The sequence below is a fragment of the Sminthopsis crassicaudata genome, chromosome 3 (genome assembly GCF_048593235.1).
Source record: "Sminthopsis crassicaudata isolate SCR6 chromosome 3, ASM4859323v1, whole genome shotgun sequence".
NCBI lineage: Eukaryota > Metazoa > Chordata > Mammalia > Dasyuromorphia > Dasyuridae > Sminthopsis > Sminthopsis crassicaudata.
Window position 1 is genome coordinate 588,231,122 of NC_133619.1, and position 27,825 is coordinate 588,258,946.

General features: G+C 39.4%; 1 protein-coding gene across 1 annotated transcript in view; it reads right to left on the reverse strand.

Moving 5' to 3' along the window:
* Positions 1 to 11,252: 11,252 nt before the first annotated feature.
* The window catches only part of PSMB2 (proteasome 20S subunit beta 2), a 36,319-nt gene continuing 19,746 nt past the window's right edge, over positions 11,253 to 27,825 (reverse strand). The window contains exons 5-7 of the mRNA XM_074305105.1: positions 15,293 to 15,455; positions 13,411 to 13,460; positions 11,253 to 11,492 (exon numbers count right to left, since the gene is read on the reverse strand). Of these exons, the coding sequence (XP_074161206.1) occupies positions 11,385 to 11,492; positions 13,411 to 13,460; positions 15,293 to 15,455 (321 nt within the window). The 3' untranslated portion in view covers positions 11,253 to 11,384. The remainder of the gene's footprint in view (positions 11,493 to 13,410; positions 13,461 to 15,292; positions 15,456 to 27,825) is intronic.

Below are 27,825 nucleotides of genomic sequence, written 5' to 3' on the forward strand. Positions count from 1 at the left end.
GCATCCTCATCTATAAAATAAGCTGGAGAAGGAAATGGCCAACCTCTCCAGTATTTTTGCCAAGAAAGTCCCAAGGGATCACAAAGGGTTGGACTCAGCAACAAAAGCATTTATTAAAGAGCCTACTGGGTGCTCTTTTGAGCCTCACAACAAGCCTGGGAGGTAAGTGAGGAAACCAAGAGAGGTAGAGTTAGATGGCTTGCCCAGTGTTTGAATTTGGGTCTTCTTGACTTCAGGCCTAGTGTTCCACCCACTGTACCACCTAGTTGTCCCTAACTTGCCTTTATTTTTGGTATGAGAAGATAACCAACAACCTCTCGGTTTGAGGAAATCCATTTAATGTGTCATAGGATCCTAAAATGCACAGGCACCTGTTGCATATGTACAAGGAGAAAGTCTCTGGCTATGTCCTTGGCAGGCTTTTCTGTGATCCTGAAGGAATGGAGCATGAGGCAGTGTCCAAAGACTGAATTATTCACCAGAGCTCCACTACTGACTTTGTGACTACTGGTAAATCACTAAAATCTCCACTGTCTCAATCACAAAATAGGAAGTCACCCTACCTCAAAGGGTTATGTCAGCATATTCTGAATTAGTATAAAATACTCTACAAATATATGTTAGCTAGGTGCCACAGTGGCTAGAGCGTCTGGCCTGGAGCAGGAGGATCACGACTCTTTCCGTTTCCTCATCAATAAAATGAGCTGGAGAAGGAAATGGCAAGCACTCCAGTACCTTGCCTTTCCAAAACCCCAAACGGGGTCCCAAAGAGTCAGACAAGACTGAAATGACTGAATAACTATATAAACGTAGAGGGTAAGGACTCAACCTGTGATTTCATTGGTCTAGGGAATTCCCAGGGAAGGGAACTACTGCCATTGCAGGTTTGCGATTTAAAGTCTTAGAGAGTTGCCCCGAATAGTGGTATAGGGGCCTAAGATGTACACGGGGATCTATGTGGGCTGTGCATATTGACAAAGTTTTAAAATGTAATATTTATTTCTTAATTGTATTTTTATTTATTTTGTTAGATATTTCCCAATTAAATTTGAATCTAGTTCCTGTGACATTCAGGTGGATTTTGGGTTTGGGAATCTGTGTGTGACGCGGCTGGCCTAGAGCTCTGAGAGGTTAAGGGACATACCAATTACAGTCTCTTACATACTGAATTCAGGTCTTCCTGACTTTGGCTCTGCTGCCTCCCCTATCTACAAATGTACAAATTACACAAATGTACAAATACATAGTTTACAAATTATACAAATGTAGCAAATTATTATTTTTCCACTTCACAAGCTTCCCCCTCCAAAAAAAACAATAACAACCAACCAAACATTATTGTCTCATTGAGAAATGGTTGGAAAGTCTGTTTTCTTCTACTCAGAAACCTCCATCCAAAGAAAGCTTTAGCAAATCATGGACTCATCTTGCAAGGTTAAAAATCTAGGAAGGGGTGGCCTAGTACAAAAAAAATCAAGCTGAGTTGCCTCTGGAAGGCAAGCTTATATGCCCAAAGCCCAGTGAGAGGAAGGGTGATTCGCTTGGCTCTGGCTGATTCCTCTTAGTCACAGCCCCTACAGACTGGGCCACCAGTCTGGGAAGCAGCTTGGGAAGCAGAGATCAGGCAGCTCGTGCTGGGTTCTGCCTGTTGGACTGGAATCTCTCACCCTTCCCCGGACTTCTGGCTGATTTAGGAATTGTCAAGGTTCATCCATTCCTTCCTTCTTCCAATCCTGTGCAGAATTTAACCTCAAACCTTTCACCAGCTGGAAGCAGAGGCTGACCTTGACTTTGGCAGCTTCTTCCCCCTTCTAGACAATCCCGACTTTTGTGCTACTGAATGAAGCCCACCCCCAGGGCAAGATGCCCGAGAAAATGGCTCCAATTGGCAGGGGACTTCTGAAGGAATACCACCAATGGGAAAACCAGGCAAGGATAAGAACTTGGCTATGGAGTGTCTGTAATTGTATAAAAGTATTAAGTGATACCCCTCCATCCATTCAGTTTGCTCACTTAGGGCAATACTAGATGTGTTTTCCCTGGGATCCTGGAGTGAATAGGCAGAAGATGGCTGGTAGTTTCTGAGCATTTTCCAAGATCTATTCTGCAGTGAATGGAATGTGAGACACAACTCTTTCCTATTAGAGATGGATCACAGTGGAAGTGTCTTAGGTTCTCTTTCCTTTCTCTTTTGCTCCATCTTTATTAATTCTCCTTATCTACCATGCCCTAGGAACTATTTTTATTCCATGCTGCAAGCTGCTAGAGGACAGCAATCTTGTCTTTTACCTTGTTCTGTGTGTTTCAGCCCTTATCAACAAGCATAGAAAAAAAATGGCTCTAAATCCAAATCATGCTTGAAAGCAATTTGGAACTATATTAGCTCCATGTCCTTAGCCTGGAGCATTGAGCCCAGTGCCCAGGGCCAGTCTCCTGAAGATCTTAAGTACATTTAAAGTAAAATGCCAAGCAGTTTTTATGCCAAGGAAACACTCAGAAAAGGCAAAGGACCCCCGAGGACAAGACCAAGCACAACTAGCTAGCACTCTTTCCTTCTCTTCCTCCCTCCCTCCATCTTCTCCCCCTTTCTCTCTCTGTCTTTCCCTTTCTGTTCTCTCCCTTCCTTCTCTCTTTCCCCTCTCCCTGTCTGTCCCCCTCCCCCATTTCTGTCTCTGTCTCTCTCTTGTATGTATGTGTCTGTCTTGGTCTCCATCTCCCCCCCCTCCTTGTCTCTCTCTCCCTCTGTCTCTTTCTCTGTCTTTCTGTGTGTCTCTTTCTCTCCCTCTCCTTTTATTCCTCTCTCTCTCTCTCTCTCTCTCTCTCTCTCTCTCTCTCTCTCTCTCTCTCTCTCTCTCTCTCTCTCTCTCTCTCTCTCTCTCTCTCTCCTCATTCCCTCTCCTTTTCTTCCTCTCTGTCTCTCTCTCCATCTCTCTCTTCCTCCCTCCCTCCCTCTTTCTCTCTGTCCCTCTCTTCCTCCCTCCCTCCCTCCCTCTTTCTCTCTGTCTCTCTCTTCCTCCCTGTTTGTTTCTCTGTTTCCTCTGTCCTTCTTTTTCTATACCTCTGTCTCTTTCTCCCTCTCTCTTCTCTCCCTCTTCTTCCTTCTTCCTCTCTCTTTCTCTCCCTCTCTTCCTTTCTCTATGTCCCTTCCTCTCTCTGTCTATGTCTCTTTCTGTCTCTGTCTCTCCCCCCCCCCCCTGCCAACCAAATCCTGGCCTCCAACAACAGCAAGAGATTTTGCACTCTTCCTTCCACAGCTGGGTTGAGTTAGAAAACATGAATAACCTTATTGGATAACGACCTAATGGCACATTATCACGGAACCAAACCGCTTAAAATGTCACTTTGCATTTACAAGACTGCTCCCGATTTGAACTGTGAGTATTGCTGGGGAGAAAAAAAATCTTATTCCTCCCCAGGAAGGCCAAGAAAGGGGCCCAAATTTGGAGGAAAGTGGTTTTTAGTTTGTTTCATTTAGAAAATGAAGGAAATCTTAACAGCATGGTGGGGGGGGTGGGGGCGGGGGGAGAATCAAGATAGCAAGAAGAAGATATTAATGGATACTGGCATAACTTGGGCCTGTGGACAAGAGTCAGATCTCAGCTAATGAGCTTTGAGAGTTTAGTCTAGAAAAGATGGTACCCAGTGATAAGGGCCAGAGCAGCTTTGTAGTAAGAGTTCTAGTGGAGTTCTAGTGAAAAGATCCATAGCATCTCATCCACTTTGACCTGGACTATTCTTGATGAGTGATGAGTCCCAATTTCCTATGTCAACATTATAGAAACTGGAAAGATCCTCAGAGATCATTTGATATAACCCCATCATGGGTGCAGGATTCCTAAGATGAAAAAAAACCCTGCATATGGGACTCTAGAAGCTGAAGCTCGTTGTTCTTGTGGGGGGTAACCCCCATTTGTTTTAGAGAGGGCTCAGAAGTAATGATGATACCCTTGGGACAGGGGTTTTTGACTGGGGTACTTAGATTTCACTGGATTTATGAATGTGCATTTCTTTTGACTAATTTCTAATTAAAATTTAGCATTACCTTCTTTTTTTTTTTGTAGACAAATGGGGTTAAGTGATTTGTCCAGGGTCATGCAGCTAGGAAGTGTCAAATGTCTGAGGTTAGATTTGAACCCATGTCCTCCTGACTTCCAGGCTGGTGCTCTAACCACTGCTTACCTTCAGTAAAGGAATTATTAGGTATACATGACTGTCACTAAGAGAAATCATATTTATGTGTACATAGGGCCTGGCACATATTGTTCTCCAATCATTTTTCAGTGCCATCCAGCTCTTTGTGACCCCATTTGAGGTTTTCTTGACAGAAATACTGGAATGGCTCCTCATTTCCTTCTCCAGCTCATTTTACAGATAAGGAAACCGAGGCAAACAGGGTGAAGTGATTTGCCCAGAGTCACACAGCTAGGAAATGGCTGAGGCCAGAGTTGAACTCAGGAAGATGAGCCTCCCTGACTCCAGGCCCAGCACTCTTTCCACTATTCCACCTTAGCTTCCCGTCTGGCACAAAGAATTCACTTGAAATCTTTATTGAATTGAATATCAAATTATTTGCTGGCAGATGTCTTGAAATACTGTTTATACTTATTTCTACTTCAAATTATTGATGTAGATCACACATGATCAACCTTCCTGCTATGGACTGTATTTCAATATTCTTAAATTGGTTTCCCTTGTAATCCTATTTATTTTATTTTATGCATTTAAAAACATTATTCTGAGAAGGGGTTCCCAGGCATTAACAGACCACCAAAGGAATCCATGACAGAAAATTTAAACTCTGGTCTAAAGCTATTATGAGGCTTCTCACAAATTTCTTCTGGCCTGAAGCCTGTCCCCTGGCTCTATCTTTGGCTTGGGTATACAATGTTGAGTGACAAGAAATCAAAGTGAGCCAGCATGAAGTGTCACCAGGATTTGGCCAAGCTGTCTCTGGCATTCCCTCTACTTAGCTGATGTGGATTCAGCACCAAGAGAGTTGCACAGCACTCCCTCACCTAGGATCACAGAGTGCTGGAAAGCAGTTTAGGAGACCCCTGAGTCAAGCTCCCTTATTTCACAGATGAGAAAACCATTGCCTATAGAAAGAGAAAATGACTTGATCAAGATCTTTCTTTCTTTCTATTTCTTTCTTTCCTTCCTTCCTTCCTTCCTTCCTTCCTTCCTTCCTTCCTTCCTTCCTTCCTTCCTTCCTTCCTTCCTTCCTTCCTTTCTTTCTTTCTTTCTTTCTTTCTTTTCTTTTCTTTCTTTCTTTCTTTCTTTCTTTCTTTCTTTCTTTCTTTCTTTCTTTCTTTCTTTCTTTCTTTCTTTCTTTCTTTCTTCTTCCTTCCTTCCTTCCTTCTTTTCCTTCCTTCCTTCCTTCCTTCCTTCTTTTCCTTCCTTCTTTCCTTCCTTCCTTCTTTTCCTTCCTTCTTTTCTTTCCTTCTTTTCCTTCCTTCCTTCCTTCCTTCCTTCCTTCCTTCCTTCCTTCCTTCCTTCCTTCTTTCCTTCCTTCCTTCCTTCCTTCCTTCCTTCCTTCCTTCCTTCCTTCCTTCCTTCCTTCCTTCCTTCCTTCCTTCCTTCCTTCCTTCCTTCCTTCCTTCCTTCCTTCCTTCCTTCCTTCCTTCCTTCTTTCCTTCCTTCCTTCTTTCCTTCTTTTCCTTCCTTCCTTCCTTCTTTTATTTTTCCTTGAGGCTGGGGTTAAGTGACTTGCCCAAGGTCACACAGCTAGGAAGTGTTAAGTGTCTGAGACCAGATTTATACCCAAGCCAAAGATAGAATCAGGGGACAGGCTTTAGGCCAGAAGAAATTTGTGAGAAGCCTCATAATAGCTTTAGACCAGAGTTTAAATTTTCTGTCATGGATTCCTTTGGTGGTCTGTTAATGCCTGGGAACCCCTTCTCAGAATAATGTTTTTAAATGCATAAATGCTTGACCAAGATCTTACAGCTATTAAGTGCCAGAGCCAAGATTTAAACTCAGGTCCTCCATATCTAAATCTGAGGTCCATCCCAGTACATCATAACATCATGCAGAATTTCAGAGTTGGAAAGGCCCAGAGTAGCCACATAGTCCAATCCATACCTGACAAATGATCTTTCCTATACATAACTAACAAGGGGCCACACAGCCTTTGCTCTAAGACCTCTGATAAGGGAGAGCCCACCAAGTCTCTTCTCCAGTTTTAACATCTCAAGTGCCTTTAACCAATCCTCATATAGCATGAATCAGAGGCCCATCAGAATCCTGGCTGCTCCTCTCTGGGTACTTTCTTTCTTTCTTTTTTAATTAATAGTTTTTATTTACCAGATATATGCATGGGTAATTTTACAACATTGACAATTGCCAAACCTTTTGTTCTAATTTTTTCCCCTCCTTCCCCCTCGCCCGAGATGGCAGGTTGACCAATACATGTTCAATATGTTAAAGTATAAATTAAATACAATATATGTATACACGACCAAACAGTTGTTTTGCTGTCCAAAAAGACTTTGAAATAGTGTACAATTATCCTGTGAAGGAAATAAAAAATGCAGACGGACAAAATTAGAGGGATTGGGAATTCTATGTAGTGGTTGTAGTGTAGAGTTCTTTTGCTGGGTGTAGCTGGTTCAGTTCATTACTGTTCTATTGGAAATGATTTGGTTCATCTCATTGTTGAATAGGGCCACGTCCATCAGGATTGATTATTATATAGTATTGTTGTTGAAGTATATAATGATCTCCTGGTCCTGCTCATTTCACTCAGCATCAGTTCCTGTAAGTCTCTCCAGGCCTTTCTGAAATCATCCTGCTGGTCATTTCTTACAATAATATTCCATAACATTTATACACTACAATTTATTCAGCCACTCTCCAATTGATAGTTTCCAGTTTCTGGCCACTCTCTAGGTACTCTCAATACATTAATACATTTTCCCCATAAATTTTATTTTTCATTTACTTTGTATATATCTTAGACATTCCTAATTATATATATATACCCTGTATAAATCTTAGATATTCCTAATTATATGTATATATATTCTGTATATATTTTAGATATTCCTAATTATATTATGTATAGACACACACATATATTTGAGCTTCTTGAAGGCAGAAGCTGTCCTTATCTTTGCATCTCTGCAGTGCCTTGTACATAGTAAGCACTTAATAAATGCCTTTTGGGGCAGTTGGGTGGTATGGTAGATAGAGTGCCAGGCCTGGACTTAAAAGTTGTTATCAACATTCTCTGTATCTGATTCTCTGTGGCCCATTTGGGATTTTCTTGGCAAAGAAATGGAGTGGTTGTCATTTTCTTCTCCAGCTCATTTTACAGCTGAGGAAACTGAGGCAGACAGGATTAAGGGACTTGCCTACTTCACACAGTAGTAAGTGTCTGAGGTCAGATTTGAACTCAGGAAGATGAATCTTCCTGACTCTAGGCCCAGTGCTCCATCTACTGCTCCATCTAGATGACCTGGGGGTTAGAAAGACTTGAGCCTCAAATACTTACTAGCAGTGATCCCGGGCAAGTCTGTGTCCCTCAGTTTCCTCATTTATAAAATGAGCTGGAGAAGGAAATGGCGAACCACACTAGTAACTTAGCTAGGAAAACACCAAATGGGGTCACAGAGAGTTGGACATGACTGACCAACAAAAAATAAACGTATTTTAAATTTCAAAAATGTGGTTCCCAGAACTGAGCACAATACTTCAGATACGCTCATTCCTGGATAGGATGTGTGTCTACAATCACGTTAGTTCTGTGTGTCCCATCACACTGCTGACTCATGTTGAGCCTTGTGGGACACTAAAAAGCCCAGGTCCTTTTCCGACAAACTTGTCTAGCTGTATTTCCCCCATACAGACTTGAGGAGTTGTTTTTTAACCCAAGTGTAACACTTTGCATTGATTCCTTTAAAATTTTATCTTATTAGATTTGGCCCAGTGTTCCAGCCTGATGTATTCAGGATCCTGACTCGCCTCCAGTGCATTAGTTGTCCCGCCTGGCTTCGGGCCACCTGTAGATTTGATAAACATGCCATCTATGCCTTCATTCAAGAAAACGAATGGAGAAAACAAAGTACAGAGCTTCTGACACTGGCGATGTGCTATCGGTTACCTACTCACCAAAGTCTTCAGGAAGGGACCATCTTTAGCCAGGAAATCAAAAAAATGAGAACAGGGTCTTGTTAACTCCTTGGGCCTGAGGCTTTGCTAATAAGACATATGGTCAGGATTATTAGCTGGAGCGGAGGCAACAGCTCACTGTGGATATTGGAACAACACAGAAAGACTTTAAAAGGGTCATGACATTTTCTTTTTTTTCTTGGTGATTCTTTTTTTTTTTTCCCTGGGGAAAATTTTTATTATTTTTCAGCCCCTGACTTGCTTGGTTTGGCTCTAATGAAAAATAGGTGGTGATTTATACGTGTAGATGGCTGGTTTACTTAGCGGCTTTTCTGCACATCTGGTGGCCTCAAATTAAAATTCATGCATTTAGACAGCTAGTACTGCTCATCATGACTTTTAAATCACTGGGAATTCAGGCTTTTAGAAAGCAGCAGTATGTACTGTGGAAAGAGCTGGATCTGGAAGCTGGGACACTGGGGTTTTAGTCCCCATTCTAATACCAACCCAGAGCCACTTCCTCTCCTCTGATCTCCATTTTGTCATGAGTGGTTGGCAGATGATCTCTGACTTCCAATTCAACATTCAAGATACTAGAATGATGTCTTCTGTAAGGCTAAAAATAGGTGATTTAATTGGAATAAAATCCTCTCCCCTTTTTTATAAAGATAAAAGTATTGGGGGGGGCAGCAGGAAGGGAAAAAGGGATCAAGGAAAAATGTAACCCTTAAAAAACTCCAGTAAATTTTAAGGAGGCCTTTTTGAAGCTCATCAATGGCAACATACTATTAAATATAAGGCAGCAAGCCTTGGAAGGCGTCTGGGAACCATCCTAATTCTCCTTCATGGATTTTGCTTTTGTAATGAAAGAGCTTAGTTATGACTTTGTGGAGGACCAGCAGGCAAGCTCAAGAAAAGGAGGGGACCAGATTTACTCTACCCTTTGAAACAGGAGAGGTTTTCAGTGTCCTTCAGAGAGCCGTTTTGTGTTGGCAGTTCAGACATTCTGGGTTTCCTTCTTTCTTCCCAGAAGGTGCCAAGATGTTGGTTCCTGGTAAACCTCCAGTATCTCTTCATCAGCTGGCCCTGGTGTTCTCTCTCTACCCTGAGGCTAAACAGATGCTCCCCACTCCAATGTACCTCCAACCCAGAGGTCTGGGAAGGGATAAATTGTTTTTTGTTTATTAATCACCTGTAAGCAGATGGGAGCCAATAGGAAGCCCATCAGGAGCAGAACTTTTGGTAAGGAATCAAAGGATATTAAAGGGACAGTAGAGTCCCCATAACTTCTGAGTTTCCATTGAGTCACTTGTTGAGTCTACTTTCCATTCCCAAAGAGGCAGCATGGTGTAGTAGTAAGGAAAGATAAAACAGAACATCACCATCAGACTTGGAAGTCAGATGTGGACTTTAATCCTGTTATTGTGACCTTTAAAACATCTAGTTCCTTTCCCTCCAACTATTTTTAAATGATTTTAGAAATAAAATAACTCGGGTGATTTTTCATATAGGTAGTAAACATCGTGGCAGAATCCCAATAGAAATTTGAACCCAAATCTCTTGCTTCTTAAGTCTAGATCTCCCTCCATTAAATCAAACTTCCTCTTCTTTAACAGAGATTATAAAGTACTAACAGTCTGGTTGAAATCCAAACTACTAGACAGAAGAGCTACATTCCTTTAAATAAATATTATGCAAAAGCAATTGGGAACAAAATGTTAGAGAAGCTCAGCCTGCCAAACTAAACAGTGTTTGTCTAAGCAAACACCTTTGTTTAGGTTGCAAGTATATCCAAAATGAATACTTTGTTTCCACCATTCTAATAGAACAAAGATCCACTTTAGGATCCTACTGATCTCATTGAGGATTCTTGTAGTAGCTTTTAAGGTCACCTGGACGGCTGCTCTTCCAGCAAGGCCGGCTCTCCCACTCTCTCCCCTTCCCAGGCCTACTCTTGGGCCTAGAATCCCTCTGTAGGTATCCCTCCTGAGATGGCTGGCCAAAGAACAGATGATCCAAAATCTTCTAAAAGAAAACGTTTTGTAGGCAGACTTGGGTTTCACTTAGGATCTTCTACCATACTTAAGAAATGTCAGGTGTAGTTTAAGTGACTTGACTTATGTCATTGTGGCAGTCTTAACTAGGATAAGGGTCATAGTGGTAGTGGTGGTAGCTGCTAGAATTTGCAAAGCACTTATTTCCTCATTTTACTCTTACATCTACCCTTGGAAGGAGGTGCTATTATTATTACCATATAGATGAGGAACTGAGGCAAATAGGGCTGAGTGACTTGCCCCAACCAGTCCAGATTTGAACTCATGATCTTTCTGACCCAGCACTCCACTGCACCACCGAGCTGCCCTACTGAATCTACCTAACTGCATTTTACTCCAAATGGGGACACGCTCTCCATTATACCAAGCCAATTTAATGATCATCAAAAGATATCACATGCTCAAGCAACAGGATGTACAACTGGGGGGCCATAGTTCTGGGGACCCTTCAGCAAAAATATTCTGAGAACAGGTGAGCAGGAAAAGTATCTCATTAAAAATGATTCTTTGCTGGGAAAGGCAGGATAGAAGACATACTGTGGGGCAGACTAAGTTTTGCTTAGTGAGGTCCTTGCTTAATAAAAAGCATATATTTGCATGAAATAACAAAAAGTCAAACAAACAGAACCAAGACAGTGTTGTATATAGTAACAGCAATGTTGTAGAGTGAATGTGAATGAATAAGCTATTGTGAGATAAATGAATCTTTAAGTCAATCATAAAGGAACTACAAAAGTCCACCCCCAGAGAAAAAAAAAGATATATGGAACTAAGTATTGTATAGTTACACAAACACACACACCCCCCCTTGTCAAATACTGGCCTTCTCTAGTGAGAGGTTGGGAGGGAGGGAGGGAAATAATTTGGAACTCAAACAGAGATACTGAGAAATGTAATATTAAAACAAAAGGTATAAATAAAAATTTTTTAAAAGCCAAGAGACTAAGACAGCACAACTCAAAAGAGGAGATGGAAGTGAGAAATTTAACTGAATTAGACCCAAGGGCAAAGTACCATTCACAAAGTTCAGTGACAGAACACATCTTCCCTGAGGGAAGGGTCCAGTCAAACTGAAAGAGAAGAGCCCAATTTGTCATTATCCAGTTTTATTATCTAGTACTTTGTGAACAATTAATTTCAGAAGCATAGAAAACAATAGTCAAGGAGCCAGTCACAAAAAGGTAGCTGGCTGGTGAGATCAGGTTGGGGAGGGGCCATGGGTTAGGAGCTCTTCTTGGAAGGGAGGATGGTGTCCAGCTCATGGATGCCATCTTTGTCGATGATCCGGACACTGAAGGAGGGCAGGTTCAAGATGAAGCGCTTCTGGAGCTGCAGGGGAGACAAAGAAGATGACTATTAGGAAGGCTGAGCAGTGTGCATGCCATCTGATAGGAAGGAGCCAGGGAATGTGGCTGGAAGACTGACCCAACAGACAAGAGAAGCAACAGAGCCCCGGTCCTTCTGCCCTTGTTCCAGCTAGCTCTCAAGAGTGCCATAGCCTGAGAGACTCAGTTGGGAACACAAAGCGTGAGGTCCGGTCTCAAAGGGGTATGAGGACTTTGATCTCAGTCTGTAGAACACAGACCTCTCTTGTAGAAAACTTGTCTTAAACTAATACCCAATAAAAGATCAAGCAGGCCGGGGCCAATGCAGTGCTCTTTCCAGGTCTCACTAGCTAATTTAAACCAAAGTGAGAACAAGTTGCTCCTTCCCCCTTCAAAACCCTTCTCCCACCCTGCTTTCTCCAATTCTGGTCAGTGTGTGAGTAGAAATCATCTCAGCTTTCTAACAAACATTTATTTCTGTGTGTGAGAAAATCACAGGAGACTGTGGTGTTCATATTTTAAAGCAGATTTTGGTGCTATCCCAGCTGAAGATAACTGAGGAATAGAGCTGGAGGAAATCTCTGCTCCTCTGTGTCCTTCCTAACTTCTTCCTTTTCTATAACCCTCCTCATATAAGGAAGCTTCCCCAGGCTTTCTTTAGGATGCAGCCATCTGTACTGTTCAAGCCTCCACAACTTGAAACTCCCGACTCCAGTAGAATGAGACAAACAGTCCAAGAAAGACTTGTTCCCAGAAGCCTTCTTTAAGGCTGTGGACCATACTCTATAATCTTCTCCACCGAAAGCTTGAGGTCAAGGGCTCGCCTCACATTGGGTAGTGCAGAGCTGAGATTGACAGTCTTTGTGAACATGGGCAAACAAAGAGGCTCAGTAGCATGGGAGATTCTAAGTGTTCCCTTAAAGCCACCTCTGGGCCCCCCAGCTGCCCCAGCCTCTCAGCTGACTTGATCAGGAAACTATGAAAGAGAGTTTGTTCTCAGATGCGGCTCCGGTAGGGAGGTTTACAAACAAGGGGGGGAGGGGGACCTTGCTGCAATGGAGTGAACACAACAGGCTTCTGGGAGAGGATAAACTAACATTTGCTGTACACGCCCCCTCTTACCCAGCTCTCCTACGAGACAGACCACAGTGTGCTCTGTCCTTCATTCTGAGGAGCATGAGCAAAGAAAATTATAAAAGCTAATATACTCTGAGAAAGTGGTCATTTTCTCCAGAAAGAGAGATTTCCAGCCTTCCATTTTTACTGTTATGTGCAACCTTGGAATCAGGAGTCAATAAAAAAAATCTTTCCCTCACCAACTTGATGACTAAATGTCCTGAACATTCATCTCCACTTTGGCTGTTTCCTTTGCAGCAAATCTCCAAGTTCCTTTCTGCTGCCCCTTGAATGTAGATTTGTCCATATTCCCTACTCAAGGAGTTTATTTTATCTATCTTTTATACTGAAGGAAAATTATTTAAGAAATCACACACACTTAATAGCTAGTACTGATAGAGCACTTTAAAATCAGTAAAGCACTTGATACATACTTGATACTCATCTGACAGATGTATGTTTTTTAAAGAGGTCAAATCTGAGGGTCACAGTAGATATGAAGCTTAAAAAGTGCCATACGTGGCTGGCTGCACCAATAGGATGTGAAGTTTAGAAGAACCAGCAGTGAGGAAAAGCAATTAAGTCAAAGCGTTTACTTTGGGGAGGACGTGAACCATGCTAGCAAAGATAACAAGGTTGCTACCCCCCAAACCCTCCCCTCAGTAGCCACTCCACATCTGGCTAGTGGGTATTTATTACGCCTTCTGGCAAGGACAGGAAAAAAATGCGACTGAGGAACAGGAAAAATATTGGCAAACACAAGCAGACAAACATTCCTTTCTCGAGATCACATGGGAGCCACTCACCTCTTCCAGACATTTCTTCAGGAGCTCTACTGCCTCCTCACGTGTGATACCTGAAAGAGAAAACACAGACACACTACTACGCACACGCACACACAGGCTGCTTTAATTAAAGCCTAACTCTCCTACCCCAAACATTTTATTAAATTTAAACAGCTTTTTCAGCTCAGTGCACACACGACCAAAAGAAAAGAGTTGAAGAAAAACTCTCCTTCCAACTTAGAGCAAACACATTCCATATGTACTCCAGGGTGCCCCGGACCCAAGTGTTCCCACTGCCACAAGCCATTGCAAATCGATTTGTTACAGGGAATGGGAAGCATGACGGAATTTTGCCTCCCATGGCCAGGGATCTGCCTTTGGAGAAGTCCAGCCGTCTCTCTCCCCTTGACTTTATTACGGATTTAAATCAGCTCCATCTGCCTAGGGCCGGCTGCAAGTCAAGGGGAAAAGCAGAGCCTGGGTTTCAGTGCTACTTTCCCTGCTGGGTATTAACTATAACAATGGGGAAGGCACGTGTGGGCTATCTCTGTGATTCTCACACATTAGAACGAAAAGGGGCTCTCGATGGGGATGGCAAACTGGGATGACATGTTGTGCAACTGGGTTTGGGGGACTTGGTTTTTTCTTGTTGGTTTTTGGTGGGCAGAATGGAAGAATCACTGAGAAGTCACAAAAGAATTACCAAAAGGCAAAGGCTAGAAATATCTTAGATGGAGATTGTGATACTGGTATGGTTGGGCTTAAAGGATGTGGAAACAGAAACAAATGGAAATAATTTGTTTTTATTGTGCTGGGTGGAGAGGGAAAGAGGAAAATTTTGAAGAAACATTATCTGTGCTAATGGCCAAGGTCTTCATAAGCAAAGGCTATCAGAACCACCTGTTCCTTAAAATGGCTAAATGCAGGTGCTGGGATGCATAGTCCAGGGATGAAAAAAAGAATTATAAGGCCAGAGTCAAAAACAAATCAGGATCTCTGTCTAACATTTTAGTTGCCAGTTATTAGAGGACTTAGACAAAGCAGCACCTTATGGATATAACTCTGCTATTCCTAGCACAGGGTTCTGCTCATAATAGTTTAATAACTGCTTGTCAAACTGAACTGGAAAACTAATTTTCTCCAAGAAGAGACTGCTACTGGTCAATACTGATCTAGAGGAAAAGGGACATTCAGAAACAACTTCAAACACTGGTTTAAAAAAAACCCTAAGCCACAGCTGTGTTCACCAGGACTTTTATGCCTCTTTATCTCACCCACTCTCCCCAGGTCACTGAATTCTTCAGGCAACTGCCTGCCTGTTCAGTTCCATCAGGTGCCAATGATGCACAGAGGGACAAATTGAGAAGCAAATTCCAACTGCTGAAGACCAGTAATGTTAAGGCTTGTTAGCATACAGGTTTGCCAAAATGAGAAGGTTGTATTTAGTCAAAAGCTCTGGATATCCTTTTCTCTGGTGAAAAAAGGAAAGTTTTGCTGGCAAGAGGAAGAGATTCCTTTAGATTTCTGAAGAACACCATGATATGATTAACTGAACTCTTCTAGGAGGAGAACCTATCATTAAGGTTGACATTTCACAGCCTCTCTGGGCTTATTATCTTGTCCTGCCTGTCTCTGAGTAGGAGTGCCCAAGTCATCACGCAGACTCTTCTGCATGCAGAAGTTCTTCTTTACCTTGAGGCCATTTCTATTTTTCAGTAACTTCCACACAGTGGAACAAGTGTTGGTCCCCAAGCTAGTCCTTCCAATACCAGATGAGCTTCATCTGTGCCAGTCAGATACCATCAGTCCAGACCTGGTAACCCATCTTTGTGTGCTACTGGACACTGCTGAGAACCATCCAGATGTGGCTTTGCAGTTACATCCAACAAACACTATTACTTACTTGGTTTATAATAACGATCTAGGATGCTGAGGGTTAAAAAGGCACCATAACCATGGGCTGCAAATGGAGCTTTGGCCAGGGCTGCCAGGTAGTCCATATAGTACAGTGCGGGTCCTTCATGCTCATCATAGCCAGCCAACAGGAGGTTCACATGATATGGGGTCTGTGGAAGATAACACCACACAGTTTTGGTTTAAAAAGCACCAACAGTAACTTGCTTTTCGAAGTCGATGGTGTTTCCCCAACCCTTCCAGTGACAAGATGTTCCTTAGCAGCTGAACAAAGCATCCTTCAAAGACTATTTCAACAGAGAACCCAGGATGAGGAAGTTGGGGATAGGGACAAGCAGCTACTTTCTTCTAACACAAGTGCATTTTTGGGCATCTTGCTGTTGCCTCAAGGCCCACCTCAGAGAAGGCTACAAAACAAGAGGGCATGGTCAGCTACTAAGATGAAGCCTGTATTCCACTATGAGCCCTGCATGTCTCAATACTAAGACAGGTAGTAATCACAAATGTGGGTATGTACCGGCCTAAGCCATGCCTTTCCATATTAACATTTAAGACTCTTGACAGTTGGACCAAAATATTACATAGTAGCCTAGCTATTCATATTATATGAAAAAAATGTTTACCAAAAGCATTAACAATTAATATTCACTTTGTTCTGTAGGGGGAAAGGGAAGAAAAGAGTTAAGGAGGAAGTTCTCAAGTATAAATAAGTGTCAGAAAATCAGAAGTTATATCCTTAAATGAAATGCTATTTTTTTTTTTTTTTTAAAAGATCCCAAGGTTTCAAAAATAACTTTGAATGCTGCTTGGATTTTATCTGTATTCTTTTCCATTCTTGATTCCCTGTAGTCTCAGGGAAAATTTGGAGAAATTCACCTCATTTTTTCACATCTAAAAGAGACCACCCATTTCTACTATAAGAGCCTAGCCATTTTACCACACGAAGTTTATAGATTGACTAATGCTTTAAAGTCCTTGCTAGTGACCTCCCATTTTACATGGTTTAATTTTTTTCTGCACAACATGCATTCATCTTGCATTTGCCACAGTGGGGAACAGTATATGTATATGGTTATATGTGTATTCTAAAACATATGTGATTATATGCACATTACTCTGAAAGACCTTAACATACTATCATAGAACACAGAAAGATACAAGTTCATGGAATTGGATTATATGCCTATAAAAAAATGGCATTTTACATTTTTTGAGTACCAAATTATTAATATGAATATTTGGCAGCCAGAGAAAACCAAGTTGAAAGAACAAATGAAAATATTATGCATTCCTTTCAAAACTGAAGTAGATAAGACAGCCAATCTAAGCAGGTGGATTCATTAAATAGCTGCCATTGACTCTAGAGAGCAGCCCTCAATCACAGGGTGTGAGCAAATTGACAGAGGATTAAAGACAAATTGACAAGTTATTGAATCTTACACTGAAGGAAACTGCTGATCTATCACATTTTCAGAGAATATATCAAAAGACAAGAAGAATCCAGGGACTCTTAGGTTTTCAATCTGGTTCAATAATCAATTTGTTAGCAAATGAGTCAGGGTGGGAAATTCCTTTAATTTCTATGCTGATTTCCTCATCTGTAAAATGGGATTAATGACCCTTTCTTTTTCTGACCTCTTTGTTAGCAAACATGCTTTCCAAATTCAAAGAATATTCAGATCAAGTCTGGTAGCTTAGTGCTCCCAAAGAACAAAATGCTAATTGACTTAGATGGATAAAGAGAGAGAACTGAATAATCTTTGTGTTTTGTTTTGTACCTAGTACAGGCCTAGAAAATGGGTATACATAAGATAGCTTGCTACTCATACAGTTAAAATTAGAATAGTACTTTACTTCTTTTGTTGACAAATATCAGGCAAAACTGTCTGGTCCCTTTATTTATCCCATGTGTTAATATTTAAAAGGTTATCTGTTTCTGTTGACTGGCCCAACTGCTGGAATACTATAGGATAATAATCTATGTTATGGCAGCAGAGTTGCAAAAAAGTACTTAAAACCAAACCTGGAAATAAAAAGTGCTCAGACTGCTGAAGCTAGGCATTTGATGAGATCTTGTCTGTTCTATCCTTTCTTATTAGATCAAAGCGTATTTACAACAAATACAGGAGATTAAAAAAGGCCACTATCAGAAGATCTTAGATGGAACTCTGTCAAAAGAATTCCAGATGTAAATTGTTACACAGATGTATCGCTTAATTGGTCTATATAATATAATTTATTTATGCTTAAGCATCTGACATGCACTCACTAAAGTTGGTATTCAGAAGCCACCACACGTGGTACAGAAGATAACTCACAAATTATTGTGTGACTCTGAATTACCAACTTTTGTATGTGTGAGATGCTTAAGCATAAATAAATGGTGTTATCTAGACTAATTAAATCGATACATCTGTGAAACAACTTGCAGTTTCTGACATTCTTCTGACAGTGCTTCATGGAAGAGCTCTAGCTCACACTGTCTTTTTAAAATTTCAAATAAAGTCACGCTCTCACTTCTCTAGAAAGGTGGCATTTAAAATACTGACGACAGGGTTATGCTTTCCTACCTATATGCCTTCATGTTCTTGACTCAGTATCTCTCTAAAAGATCACTCTCTATTTTCTACAAATAGACCCCACATTTTACTCTTGGGTGTTTTGGAAAATATTCCACATATGTAAGAAGGTACAAGTGATCCCATAAGTATTAATGATGTTGGGTTAGCATCAAACTTGAATGTGTCACACATTTCAGCAATAAACAGTTAATGTTTAATAGTGCAAGAAGTTAACAAGCATTTTATTAATGAAGATAGGGAAAGAGGGACTGATGGAACCAATTAAACCATATCAACAATTGAGGAACTGTCTAATTTTCATTTAAGAAATTATTATGAGCGGTAGTATAATATAAATAATGGAAAAGTAACCTCAGAGTTGGAAAGACCTGGATTCAAATCAAGCCCTATGTTAGTTGTGTGACCATAAGTGAGTCCCTTAACTGCTCAGTGATCCACATAGCAAGCTCACTGACCCATGTGGCATTCCCAAAAGAGAGGGCCAGAGCAATATAAGTGGAGAGGGAATTTCTCCTTTGAGCTCCCAGGACATTTGAATATCACAAGCCCAGACCCTTGTTATATTTATTATTCTTTTCCTTAGCCTCAGGAGAACTTATATCACCTCTTCCAGGATTATTGCATTGAGCACATACTTCCTGTTTTGGCTAGGTCCAGGCATTCAGAACCTAAAGAAATAGCTCAAAAGGTATTTAAATCTCTCAGGCCATAAGATAAACATGCTCACTCTCAGAAACATTTCTACAGAAAACTCAGGGAGATAATAAGGCTTATGGCAAATCAATCACTCTTGTTTTTGACACTAATGTGGATTAGGTAAGTATAAACTTAGGAGCATCAGCTCAGGCTGTATGCAGATGTCCTGGAAGGCAGAAACACAGTGTAACATCCTAAATATTTACCTCCATTTCTAGTTTGTCAACTATTTGCATATACCCATACGTATCTCCTGCCCCAATGGGGAATTTATAAAGCCCACTCTCATTCTAAGGACACCCACTCCCAAATCCCGTCAATAGCAACAATTGATTTTTATTTTGCACTATCATTTTATGTCATTATAACTGAGAACTTTACCAAATAGTTTTTAAATTGGGCAATTAACAGACATCACTGGATGTTCGATGGCATTTCATAAAGGAAGGAGACAAGCATTTATTAAGTGCCTACTTTGTGCCCTGTCCTAAGTACTTCACAAATGTCATAATGTTTATATCTCATAATGACTCTGAGAGTTAAGAGCTATTATTATTCCTATTTTACATATGAGGAAACTGAGGCAAATCATGGGTAAGTGATTTGCTCAGGGTCCCATAGTTAGTGTCTGAGGCTGCATTTTAGCTCAGGTCTTCCCTACTCCTCTGGCACCCTATACATAGGTTGATGGCACAACCGATATTGAATTCTATGGTGCCATATTCTCTAATGGTTATCTTGCCTCCCACTTAGACAAGGTCATCTGGATTGAGACAGTATCTTTGACTTCTTTTAAATCACTTCCAACATCTGATCCAGAGCTTGCTATAAGCATTTCATGTGAACATTTTTTTCTTTGTAAAAATTTATTTTGTATTTTATTTTCCCCAATTAGATACAAACACAATTTTTAACACTTGTTCTTAAAACCTTGAGTTCCAAATTTTCTCCTTCTCTCCCTCCCCACCCTCTTTATTGAGAAGACAAGCAATTTGATATAGGTTATACATCTGTAGTCATGCAAAACCTATTTCCATATTAGGCATACGTTATGAAAGAAAACAGACAAAAAGAACTCAAGAAAAATTAAGTTTTAAAAAAGTATGCTTCAATCTCACAGTCAAAATCTTTAAAAAGCTATCTATATTTATTGTCTGTACTATCTTCCTACTTTTCTTTTTTTCATTTCTTTTAATAGTATTTTATTTTCCCAAATACTCTAGATATATCACTGTCAAAGACATCAAGTTACAGGCTTGCTGTAAACATTAATATAGTCTATTTTAAAGCCAAGTCCTTTTGAGCAACTAAATGAAGAAAGAGGGACTGTTCCAGTGATCCAACTAAGTTAATTTCAGAATCTGAAATAGTATTAAAGTCAAAAAACTGGATCTGAATTCCAGGTTTCTCAGACTTAAAATGAGGACAAAAGTATTCTTTCCATCTCAAGATTGTTGAGATCAAATGAGATAAAAAATTCTGCTGCTCAAGCATGAAATGTAAATAAAAGATATTATTAAAAAATCCTCTCAAATGTTCCCCATAATTTATAAGGAAACAAATGCTAGGAAAATATATTGGAGTAAATTTTAAAATTACCTTCTTTCCCACCTTAAGGCAATGTTTATTTTAAATGTAACACTTTTCTGAGCTCATAGCATTAGATTTAGGATCTTTCTTTTGTATTATATATTTGATTGGACATCACTACTGAAATTATAAAAGTTCCCTGAGAGTTAGAACGTAAAGGCAGGGGGGAAATGCCCATTAAACATGTAAGCCCCTGGAAAGAACAGGGAAAGGAACTGGAAATGGAAGATCACAGTGCCACTCACTAGATATGTGACTACAGACAAACCCCTCCTCCTTTCTGGGACTCAATTCTCTTTCTAAAATCATTTGAGCCTCCCTCAGATTGCCTTTAACCAGAATACTATATGCATGATTCTTTACCTGCTTCTTAGTGCTCCTTAGGCATTCTAGAAAAAAAAAAAAAAATTCCCCCTTGATTCCTACTCCTCTCTTACATGTAGGCTAAATCATAGCTACTTTTTACATCTAAAGGGAAGACAAGTAAATTCTGTTAGAGACAATATTTGCCACCCCTCAACTCTTGATGCATACTGAACTTCTTGTATTTTTTTCCTCTGATTTAAAAGAAACACACTGTAGCGATTAGAAGAGCGTGAAATTCCATAAATTTTACAGCTAAAGAGAACAGTTGTGATAAATACACTGAAACAACAAAATCAGCGACAGGAGTCTGGGCGGTGACAAGCAGCGGTGTGACATCTGGCGGAAGCCAAAGTCACAGCAAGGGGGAGTGAGGTGGGCGTGAGGAAGCATCCTGCAGAGCGTGGACACGGAAAAGGAGAGGAATTGACAGGCTTCCTTTGGACCCAGGCCAGCCTTTGCACCTCTAATTGAATAGGACACCACTCTGAACTGAGGGGCCTCAGAAATTGTGCTATTTTTTACTACAAAATAACGGGCAGCACCCTGATATGCTAAGCAGTACATGAGCTGTGTGCTTCCATTCCCAGGACATTAGCAATTTGGGGAGGAGAGGGAACAGTCTAAATCTACAGTTCCATATTCAATTCTAGTAACCATGTTTTAATAAGGCTATCAACTAGACGGCTTCTAAAACTTTTGTCATGAGAAATTTTTACCTGACCCTGGGTGTATATGTAAGTAAGCATTCAAATTAAACATTTACTAATAATAAATCATTTAGTTACATAACCCCATATGGGGTCACAACCCACAGTTTACGAAGCTTTGAACTAGACTGCATCCAGGTAGCAAAACAGATTGATAAAAGGTTTGGAAACCATATAATTATAGACAGTAACTGAATGGTGGTTTGCCTTGTATAAGCCTTCAACCTCACTTCCTGCCTAGAAATAATATTCATGTACCCAACTCATATATTTCATATGTACATGTATCTATTTCATACTATAGTTATTTGTGTATGCCTTATCTCTTCCACTAAATTTTAAGTTCCTTAATGACAGGGACTACATTGTATTTATCTTCCTATTTTCTCCATTGTTTAGATTGGCACTTATAAATAATTAAATAAATAGACTTAATAAATATTTGCTGAATGAATGGCCAATAGATATCTTCAGATATTTTAAGAGTTGGAGGGTGTTATAGCAGAAAAAAAAATTTATGAAAAGTTTGGAAGCACTTTAGGTATAACATACTACCTTTTGCAAGATTCCCCCCCTCCCCCCCGGCTGGGGTTAAGTGACTTGCCTAGGGTCACACAGCTAGGAAGTGTTAAGTGTCTGAGACCAGATTTGAACTCCAGTCCTCCTGAATTCAAGGCTGGTGCTCTATCCACTGTGCCACCTAGCTGCCCCCCAGGATTTTTTTTAGAAGGGGTTACAAAGAAACCATAAAAGAGGGAAAAGAACCCAAATGTGCAGAAATGTTTGCAGCAACTTTTTTGTAGTGGCAAAGAATTGGAAAATGAATGGATGTCTATGAATTGGGGAATGGCTGAATAAGTTATGGCATATGAAAGTAATGGAATATTATTGTTATATAAAAAATGATGAACAGTCTGATTTTAGAAAAACCTGAAAAGACTGTGTGATGATCAACTAAGATACACTTGTTTTTTTCTCAGCAATTCAAATAAACTTTTGAGGGAAAACATCATCCACATCCAGAGAAAATCATGGAGACCGAATGTGGATTAATGCATACTACTTTCACCTTTGTTTTTCTTTTTTCCTCTTTTGTTTTGATTTTTCTCTCTTAGCATGACTCATATGGAAATATGTAAAAAATGAAGATACTTGAGTTACTTAAAAAACCCTAAAGGGGTTAGAGTAGATGGTCTCTATAAAATCCTTTCTGTCTCATACTCTATAAAGGAGATTCACACTGTTCTGTGTATCAAAGGGGCAAGATGAGGTCTAAAGGACAGAAATAAAAACAGAAATAGATTTTGGCATAATAAAAAATTTACTAACACTAAGAGCTATTTAAAAAAAGAATGAATAGTTTTGTTGATGTAATGAGCTCCTCTGCAAAAGTTAGATGACCATAACTTCCTAATATTTCATCTCTTCTATGCCTCACTCCTCTTAAATTTATTCATTTTCAGTAGGACTTTTAATGTCTTTCTCTTTCAGCATTTTCCTAAGCCATCACTTCTATTTTAGCTAATTTCCTCTCTGCTAGTCTTGACCATAGGTTTAATGACATATACCACCCTCTACAACACTTTGCTCCATCATCTTTCTGCCATTCATGTCTTGCCAACTGTGGATTCCTCTTAACACCTCCTCTGTTCCTATCACGTGTATCCAAATGGTGATGGAGGAAGTCAAGCAACAGTATGAGCACCATAAAACTGGGCCCATGCTATACCAAGGCAATCCTTTTACTCCTCTTTAATCCCTTCATTCCATTTACAATATTTCTCCCCTACATCCTCTCAACAGAGAAACTCCACTAATAATTTACTGAGAAAATAAGAATCCATTTATAATGAGTTACCTCTTCTCCCTTACTCTATATATGAAGACCCTCTGAAGTGCAGTGTTCCCCCCATCCTTTTTTATTCATATGAAAAGGTAATCTTTCTTCTCACCAAAGTCTATACTTCCTATATCCGTGTTTTTTTTTTTTTTACTTTTGTTCTTCTAATTTTCAATCTCTTCTTCGCTATTGACTCCTCTTCCAATGTGAGAAACACCAAGTTCAACTGATTCTCTCTCTTTTTAATTTTCATAGCTTTTTATTTACAAAACATATGCATGGGAAATTTTTTCAACACTGACCCTTGCAAAACCTTCTGTTCCAAATTTACCCCTCCTTCCCCCCATCCCTCCTCCCCTGGATGGCAGGTAGTCCTCAACTGATTCTCAAAAAACCTTCACTTGATCCAGTCATAGTCTTTTCTCAATCAGTCAAAAAAACATTTAGTGTCTACATAATACATACAGAGTTTTAAAGGCTATAAGAACATAGACCAGCAGCTAGAGGGACAATGAAAGTAGAAGATAATGCCCGAGTTGGGTCCTGAAGGAAACCAGAGACTCTAAGAGGTAGAGGGGGTGAAAGAATATATTTCATGGATAGAGGCCAGCCAATATAAAGGCTGTAAACAGATGGGAGCACTGGGAGTTTTCATCACCAAGGAAGGTAGTATTACTAGAGTGCATAGGCAGCAGTGTGGGGAAAAGAAGACTGGGAAGGTGGGAAGAGCAAAAGAGCAAAGATACAAGCTTCTATTTGTACTGGAGGCTTACTAACTAGCTCAATTAAACCATCCACTGTTTTTTAGAAGAATCCCTGTGAGGGCCTTGTGGAGGATGGCTTGGAGCTAGGAAACCCAACCTGGAGTCTACTGCAATAGTCTAGGTTGGAGCTAATAAAGGCCTGAACTAAAATAATGATGATATGAGTATTAAGGATGTAGACACATGATATTAATTTGGCAGTGACTTGATATACAGTTGAGGACCTTCAGTTCACCACCTCTTTGTCAGGAAATAACAGGCTTTAATCTCCTCTGGAGACGGGGTCAAGTTGTTTTCTTTACAATTTTCTTTGTGTAAATTGTTATTCTGGTTCTGCTTGTTTCATTTTATCAGTTTATGCAAATCTGCTCAGGTTTCTAAAACCATCTATTCAATCATGTCTTACAGTATAATGATGTATTGGTTCCATGACATTCATATGTCACAATTTGTTTAGCCTATCCCCAGTTGACAAGATACCTCCTTTTGATTTTTTCTCTTCTACTCCTCCCTAAAAATCCAGAAGTTGGTTTGTCTTGCATTATTGCTTTTCTGGCATCATCCTCTCTCTTAACTAACTCCACTCTCTGAACCTACTTGTTTATCTGCTGAGTTTTATTTCTATACCAAACTGCTGTGTATTATTCAACTTTGTCTCTTTCAGATAAAAGTGAGATTTATTTGATATCTGATGCTCTTGTTCTTTCACGTTTTCACACTTTTTATCATGCAGCTCAGTTATGAGAAACAGCACATTCCAGCCCTTTGTTTTACCTTTTACCCTACCCTTACTCTCCCCGCTTAAAACCTTCAAAAGAAAACCAGTCTCTGTCTCTCTCCCTGTTTCTCTCTATATATTTTTAATTTAGCTCTCTCAATAAGGTATTAAGATATTATTAAAATTAGATATTATTAAGATAATTAGATATTATTATTAAGAATTTATTAGAATGCACACACTACCACGTCATACAGCTCCTTTTAATTGCTCAAATAAAGCCATCTTTCTAGAGTTCTCTGGATCCTTATGCTTGTGTGATTCTAACTGTGGTTACTAGATACTTGAACTGCCTGCCCCTTTTTAATCTTTGCAGTACTTTTTCTATGATGTAGCAAAGCTCTAGATTTCAACAATAACATCCCTGAGACTTTTATTTTGTGAGCTCCCAGAAATTGGTGGATTCTTTCTATCTTCATTTTGCCCCTTGATTCTAACAGATGGGGCAGTTTTCATCTGATTTTTAAAAATACAGACTTAGGCTTTACAAAGATTGTATTTTTTTAAAAAGGAGTTTAATGATTCCTTTTTTTTTTTTTTTAAAGCTTTTTATTTTCAAAGTATATGTATAGTTTTCAACATTTACCCTTGTAAAACCTTGTGTTCCTTCCCTTAGATGGCAAGCAATCCAATATGTTAAATTTGCACAATTATTCTATACATATTTAATGATTCTTAAATGACCTTCCCTTGACACATTTTTAATATCAGACATATTATATTTTCTATTTCCAATCTTTTGTTATAATAATACTTCTAGTTGCTTCATGGAATCTTTGATTTCTGTTTGGTCTTTTTTCATATTCAAGAAGTACATCACTTAGTAAGATTTACAACTTTCTTCTAAGTTATTTATTCACTCAATTCTCTCCTACAGAGTTATTTCAATTAATAAAATATCACTACCACCAACAACAACCTTTTGCTTCATTTCTTGTGGTCCTTGTGCAAATTCATTTTTGTTTCCTTTGAATCTCAGCTTACAGTTCTTACAGAGATACTTGCTCCTTCTTTTGGGGCTCTTTGGAGTTATGGTTTTTTTTTTTTTTTTTTTAAGTCCTGGTCAGTATTTTCTTTCATTAATTCACCTCTCCAGCTTTAGTTTCTGTGCTTGGGTTTAGTGCCAGCGCCAGGGATTGTCCCTGGATGAAATTTTAGGAAGAGATGACTTTGCTTATTTTTTTCCCGGTTTACTGCGATGACTTATGTCTATCTTTTTTCAATGATCAGTTCAAATATCACCTGCCACAATACCTTTATTGCTCTCTCAATTCTTACTAACTCTTCCCATTACCTATTCTTACTCTCAGCTCCTAATACTATCCCTGTCACTCTCAACATCCCTGTATTCCCCTGTATTTACTTTATAAATACTTGGATGGTATGCATATTGCTTCCCTGCACAGAGCTCCTTTGGAGCTAGAGCTGTTTAATTTTTGTCTCTGTATTTCATGCAGCTAGCATGTTGCTTAGAACATGCATTTTATAAATGCTCATTAATTGATTTGTCTTTCAGTTGTTTCAGTAGTGCCCAACTCTTTATGAACCCCGCCACTAATTGGTAATTGACTATGAAAACATGAATGCTTCATGAAGGGCTTCCTTTATTGGACAGGATGTTCTCGATAATTTCTAAAGTCCTTTCTCAATTTATAATATAAGACCAGATATTTTTGAATGTAACAGAAACAAAAAATAAAAGTATTCCATGTTTGCCTGCAATCTCATCCGTTTCTATATGGAAAAAATAATTTCCATCCTAGTTCCATTTGAAGGTTTCTGATTAAGCCTGAGTTTTGTCTTAGCTGTGATTTTATTTGCAAAACAGAAACATACAGATCTGGCTCTACTCCTAATGTGCCCATATAAAGAAAATCTCAGCAGTTATTAACAAGATCAATTGTGTCATCAGACAGCTCAGTTATGTTGGTTTAGACTTCTATTTATTTTTTTCTGTTTGTTTTTTTTAAGGCACTTGAGGTTAATCTACTTGCCCAAAGTCACAGAGTGTAAATGTCCCGAGTCCAAAATTGAACTCAAGTGTATTGACTTCACGGCCAGTTTTCTTTTCACTGTGCCATCTAGCTGCCCTAGACTTCTATTTCAATGAGCTCTTTTTTTCATTAACAGCAATATTCTGTTTATATATGAGGAAAGGAAGGGAAGTGGGTGATAACCATCCCCTACTTTTCAAAATACACATTTCTCAAGTATTAGGATTAATTTTTCTTTCTAAAAGGAAACTTGAAAAATTATTTTCAATCTCCTTTTCTAACAATACCAGCAATAAGCTTCAAAGTACCAAAGCCCAATGATCACAGAAAATCTTAATAAAACTTAAACTATATATCCATGGAACTGAGAGCTATCCTTAGGATAAGTAAATTAATACCTTAAATCAGCTTCAAGTACACATTCTAGAAATGGATAGAAAGGTAACATTGAGATATAGTAGAAGAAGATATAGATCAAGAGTCAAGAAACCTGGACTCTAGTCCTAGTAGTGCCATGAATTAGCTAAATGATCTCGAACATATTGTTTAATTTTTCTGGGTCCCAGTTTTCTCCTACACAATCTCTTTTCTACCTTTCAGGTTTAAGAGTCTATATGCTTGTACCTTTAAAAAGCAACACTTTAATTCATGGCTTAATCTTAGATATTTATATTAGAACAAAACAAACAACACTGACTACCTATGGGTAATAAGTGTGCCTCACATATCCTGAACTTGAAAACTTAAATGTCTACTAACAAAAAGAAGGGAAAACTTTACCAATTGCATTTAGCAAGGATACACGTGTGAACAAACTAAATGGATTCATGGAATATAATACTTTCAGTGACCTGTTAAAATCCTCCAAAGTGATCTCAACTGGAAGACAGATATGGGATTTTAGTCTTTTAAGCCAATGAATTTTTTAACATACTATGGATCGAATGAGATAAGCACATGTAAAGCATACTGCAAAATCTTAAAGCACTATATAAAATCTATTATTGTTGTTATTACTATCATTTCTCAATCTGCAAACAGAAGCAGGGATTAATTTATGGGCAGGAGAAAAAACTGTACCTCTCAGCCTCCTGGTTGGGCTCCCTGACTTGTTTTTTCCTATTCTAATCCATCTTTCAGTCAGCTGTCACATTGGTCTTCTATCCCCATTCAATAAACATATGTCTCTCTATTACCTCTTGGAG